This window comes from Sitodiplosis mosellana, unplaced genomic scaffold, assembly GCF_009176505.1.
Source record: "Sitodiplosis mosellana isolate CC-2019 unplaced genomic scaffold, AAFC_SMos_1.0 Smas_scaffold_6104, whole genome shotgun sequence".
Classification (NCBI taxonomy): domain Eukaryota; kingdom Metazoa; phylum Arthropoda; class Insecta; order Diptera; family Cecidomyiidae; genus Sitodiplosis; species Sitodiplosis mosellana.
Genome location: NW_022601345.1, coordinates 2241 through 7754, shown reverse-complemented (window position 1 = coordinate 7754; position 5514 = coordinate 2241). Strand labels below are relative to the sequence as shown.

General features: G+C 38.2%; 2 protein-coding genes across 2 annotated transcripts; one reads left to right on the top strand and one right to left on the bottom strand.

Annotated features, from left to right (window-relative positions):
• The first annotated feature begins 1162 nt into the window (after window positions 1–1162).
• On the top strand, window positions 1163–3148 carry LOC129573805 (uncharacterized). Its single transcript, XM_055454907.1, has 3 exons — window positions 1163–1844; window positions 1925–2099; window positions 2174–3148. The coding sequence occupies exons 1-3, from the start codon at window positions 1750–1752 to the stop codon at window positions 2735–2737; spliced, it is 834 nt and encodes a 277-aa protein (XP_055310882.1). The 5' UTR covers window positions 1163–1749; the 3' UTR covers window positions 2738–3148.
• Window positions 3149–3687: 539 nt separating this feature from the next.
• On the bottom strand, window positions 3688–5488 carry LOC129573806 (uncharacterized; the record flags this gene model as incomplete). The annotated part of the gene is made up of 2 exons (XM_055454908.1): window positions 3688–4091; window positions 4210–5488. Coding segments are annotated over 2 exons (1658 nt in total), but the record flags the coding sequence as incomplete, so codon positions are not given.
• Between the last annotated feature and the right edge of the window lie 26 nt (window positions 5489–5514).

The following is a 5514-nucleotide window of genomic DNA, read 5'->3' as shown; positions in this document are numbered from 1 at the left end:
CCCACATTATATTCAGCCAGAGCTTGGCGGTGTTTAATAAAATAAAAATAAAAAAAAATAAATATATATTGAAGTTCACATAAACAGAATAATTATTTTGCATATACAGTAAAACCTGTGAATAAACCTAGAATTCTTATCAATAGTGGGAAAAAATTTCTCCATAGGATTTTGTTATGGACATGTTTCACTGTATTTCATGTTTCTCTTTGTATTGAGTCTGCTCAGTTCCGATAGCATAAAGTGGGGTTAAGAAAAGTCGAACGAAAAACCAAATCTACTTCTTGAAATCATATTCGTGGTGATTATAATTCCACTAGCAATAATGTATTTGTTTCTGATTTCTATTCTCTATACTCGCATTTTATTTCTTCTTCCACAACATTCACATCAAAACCAAAAATAATAATTACCACCTGCCAATTCGATGTTCGCTGTCGCTGCATCTTCACGTTTCTTCCAATCGAATGTGTCAACAAATCAAATTCACTGTCATCCGATCATTCTTCCTTGATATTTTACCCTTGCTCTATTTTGTCTGCAATGTTGCCTAGCTTAGTCGTTAGTTACACGACCATTCGAAGTATCTTTTGTTTGGATTCATATCCATAACCAATGCAAGTCTATTTGCAAAAGTTGAAACAAAAAATGAATAGAATGTGAAATCTGACAGTTCAGTTTTTCTTTGCTAATGAACAAAATTATACTGAAAAAAATCTGAATTCCAAGTGAATTTGAAGAGTTTGCGAAATGTTGATAAATCAAGTATAAATTTACATTGGAAATATCTTAATTAAAATAGAATTCAGACTGAAAAATAGCACAACACTCATAATACTCTACGAAAGTTGCTGAATAATTGTTGAACGAAATGGAAGTTTTATTGAATCTATGTGAAAATAAGTCACTTTCAAAAGAATATTTGGCTGAAGTGGAGAAAATTCTTTTTATTTCTTTTGAAAAGGTTGAGTTTAAAATTTCAAGCACATATTTTGGTTACTCACTTCATTGATCGAATACCACGTCAGTTGTGTGCTATGGTGTTTATGTGTAGGTGTGACTTGCAACGATTCGTAGTCTACAAATGTGACAGCTTCGAATTTGATCACTCCCTTCATTCCAAATGTGCCAGAGCCGTAGCAACACTGTTTTGCGTGGGGGGCAAAGATATTTAAACAAATTTAACGTCTATTTTTAAAAATTCAAAGCCATCATTACATGCGTATAAAATAAGTGTTATTCTAGTTCAAAACTCGACACAACTACATTGATTACATTTGTTTCATATGCAAGTTTTGGTGATTTATTGCCCGATGCTAATTAACATGGAATACAATAGCATCTACATATAAAAATGAAGTAGTAGTTCTGACAGTGACAGTGCATGTTGTTTATCAAACGATTAAAGGCGAGATGGATTTTCGTGGCTCGTATAATATCGACAAACATATGGATGAAGGTTTGTTCGAAAAATTATTCTCACACACAAAAGCCAACAACGAAAATCTTCGCAAATGGGAATCGGATATGCCATGACATTACACATATCGATCACCGGATATTCAAAATGAGATAATTGCGCTTTTGGCTTTGATGGTACGCGAGGCAGTGGCTAAAGACGTGATGGAATCAGACGTACCATATTTCACATTGCTAGAGGATGGGACAAAGGATAAACAGAACAATGGATGTGTTTCGATTGCTGCAAGATATGTGCGAAAAGGCCAAGTTCAATAAAGCATCATTACGATGGAAACATTCGCTGAATTGAATGCTCTGTATTTCACTAAACAGACATTGAAAATACTTGAAGATAATGAAATACGTAATGAACGAATGTTGTGGTAAGTACTTCCTTGTTATTAATTAAATTATTTGTGCGTGTATGTGTTAATGTATTTAATCTCTTCGTGTATGTTTTCAGTCAATGCTATGACGGTGCAGCTGTGATGAACGGGGAAAATGGTGGTGTGCAAAGATTGATTCAAGACGAATTGAAACGAAAAATACCGTATTTTCACTGTCTGAACCATCAATTTCATTTGGTTATAATTAAGGCCATTGAAAGTGTTCAACTAGTGAAACAGTTTTTTGACCAGGTTTGATATTTAGCTGTCAATTATCTTCGATTATGAATGTGTACTGTGCCTAACGCATATTTAAACATTTTCAGGCAAAACTCATTGCAAAATTTTTCCGTCGCCACAAAGTAAAACAACATTACGAAGGCCATTCCATTTTGAAATTAATTGAAACTCGCTGGGTTGGCCATTTACGTGCTTCAAAATCCATATATGAAAGTTATGTACATATTATGAATACTTTGCCTCAGATAACCGGTGCAGCAGGATTCGATGGTGATGACGTTGCATTAGCAGCCGGATTGTATAACGTAATGGCCCCATTAGAATTTGTATTCGTATTGATTTTCATGAAGGATTTATTACAAACGATTGAACCAGTAACAAAACAATTGCAAGGCCGAGAGATAGGATACAAAGATTCGATGGTACTCATTAGAGTCGTTTACACAACGATTGAAAAAATGAGAACAGAAGATAATTTCGGAAAATACAACTCTCAAGCAACAAATCTTTTGCGGAAATTGGGGCTTACAGAATCGGCTCTCGCTGCAAGTCGCCCAATTCGAAATCGACGCCAATCAACAATGCTAAAGGATTCTGTTGTCGAAGAAACACTGGGACATTGTGTTAAAAGACGACCGACATTGTGTTAAAAGAAATGACAGATCGTTTCGAAAAAAACGATGCCATTCTCACAGCTATCGATACAGCAGATGAGATGGATTTGGAAAAGCTGCAGCCTTTGATCGAGTTGGGGATTGAATTGCCAAATGAAATTGAGCTAAAAATTGCCAAAGAGTACATGGACGGAATTCGTGCAAAGAATGAGAAATTCAACGATTTGAAAAGACAGGAAGATAAAAAAATCAAGACCGAAGTACTGGCAGAGCTATATAAGGTGCGCAAAGGAATGGAAAACATGTACAACCTTTTTGCAGCAATCGAAACTTTCCCATCTGGAACGGCAGTATGCGAGTCATCATTTTCGGCCTTGACACGAATCATGCGTCCTCAACGTATTAGCATGTTGACTGATAGATTAAATAATTTATCGTTTCTGGCATTCGAGCTTGATTTTTTAGACCTAGACAAAGTTCTTTTAAGATTCAATGCACTAAAAAATCGCAAAGTACAATTATTTTAAGAAATTGATTGAATGTGATACGAAGCTTTCTTGTCAAACGCATTTAAAAAAATATATAAATAAACTGTGATCGCGGTATAAACCATACAAATAGTTTTGTTTATTGCTTTTGTTTTCGATTGTCCTTTAATTTTTTTCCTTTTCTTCTTCATCTTTTTTCTCTAGCATCGATTTAATTAATGAGAAAAATGCGTGGAGGCAATTCAAACGCGTGGTGGGGCAATGCCCCCCCTAGCCCCTTATTTGCTACGGCTCTGAAATGTGCAACTATCAATCCGACTGGAATTCACATTTGCATTTCACAAATAAAGATCGGAGAATTGATTTTTTTCTTCAAAATATTCAAAGTAATCCTGTTTATTCAAGAAAAATACATAGGTCTGCTATTTGTAATATTCAAAATCGAAAAGCGAACGTAAAATCTAAAAAAAAACAACTGAAAATTGAGCTTGATATGAAATGAATAAAGAAAAACGAAATGACCCTAATCACGAATTAAAGCTGGAGTAGCTTTGCGTGGCCGACCTCGTGGATTCTTCTTTGGAGAAACACTTGTGGTTTTTTCCAGCAAATCCATCGGTGGTTCCAGAAGAGCAAGTTTGTACGCCAGGTGAACAATGTGTTTGCAAATGTAGTCATGGCCAAAAGCGGGACAGGTACAAACTGATTGTTTCCATTCCGAGCGGTTGATTTGGATGCGGTGCATTTGGAATGCGTTTTGAGCGAATTCTTTGAAATTTTTCCATTTTTGTTCACTGAATTTCAGAACATCGGCGGATGTCACTTTGCCAGGTCGTTCACCGGAAAAGACGAAGAATTCCGTATCATCTTTTGTAAAGTGGTTTGGCGTACCGATGACCTTTCATTCGGAGTTCATCGGTGAGAACTGCTTCGGTTTTAGGTGGCGGGTTGGTAATGTAATATTTCGAACGATCCCGTACGTAGCCGATGGCATCACCCAGGTAGGCCGACAGAGTTTACCGTTCGTAGTTCGTTTGCGTCTGCTTCATAGACTTGTTGAAGTTTTCCGTAGCGTTGTTTGTGCCTGGAACGCCCGCATTTGACGCTTCTTTCGATGCTCCGAAGTACCAATTTGGCAAATTTTTGAGGTATTGTTCTTGAAAGTAGGCCAAAAAATCCTTTTCCTTCTTTTGCCATTTCTTCAGAAATAACTTTGCGCCAGCATCGAACGTTGCCTGGTCATAGCTGTGACGTAGTGTGCGGATGTCATCTTTGATGTCGGCCTTATTTTCACCCTTGTTGAATGATCTTTTTTCAACATTAGCCATAACATGATAGAAGCACATCATGCGCACGACGTTTTCCTCGAACGATAGCTGCACCGCTCGTGAAATGGCAGCAGCACCATCACCCATTACAGCCTTTGGACGAAGTTCCTTGTCTGTCGCCTTACTGACACCGAGTTTCAACGAATCGAACAGGAACTTGTAATCGTTGGTGCTCTCTCCGGAACACACTCCGATGCCGGTCAAGTGAAATTTTATCGCCATATCCGTTATGCCAATGACAAGGATTGGAAAACCGTGAATCAACTGTTTGTATGTGCCGTCACAATGTAAGGTATTGCACAATGTTGCATGCGTGAGCAGGCGCTTGGTTGAGTAGAAGATGCGGAAAAACTTTTGGTCATCGGGTGTAAGCGGAGGGGAAAACTCTGCACTCACAATGAAAGCGTCGTCCAAAGATTGTGGCACAGCTGAGTGAGCGTTCACGAAATCTTTCAAGTTGGCAATCGAAACATCTGGGTCGACGCTCGTCTTTTTCCGATAATATTGGATCACATTTTTCACTTGCTTTTCGTCTGGGATTGTTTGCAAATCTGGCCGATTGCGCAGAAGCATTATTATTGCTTGCAATTTGTTGCCAACGTTGTATTGATCAATAATAAACTGTTGAATGTCGTCCGGAACGCTTTTGTTGCGATTGGTCGATGTGCCGCATGAATGATCCAAACTCTTTCGGAATAGTTTGATCGATGGGTCATTCGGAATGCCACCATGCAACGTGTAGACACCCGCATTGCATTGTTCACCACGACGCTTCACATCGTTGCATCGGTACGTTGTTTTGACGCCTTTGTTTAAATGTTCAGTTTTCAATTTAGACCAGCAACCTTCAGTCTCCAAAAATGTGCTGAATTCATCTGCACTTCCGAAATCTTGCTGGAACAACCAAACAGATTTTGCTTCTGGCGGTTGGACTGGTGCGTTTTGGCCGTTGCGTGCAGCATCATTTGCCCCTGTTGGCGGATTGTTGACATTGTCA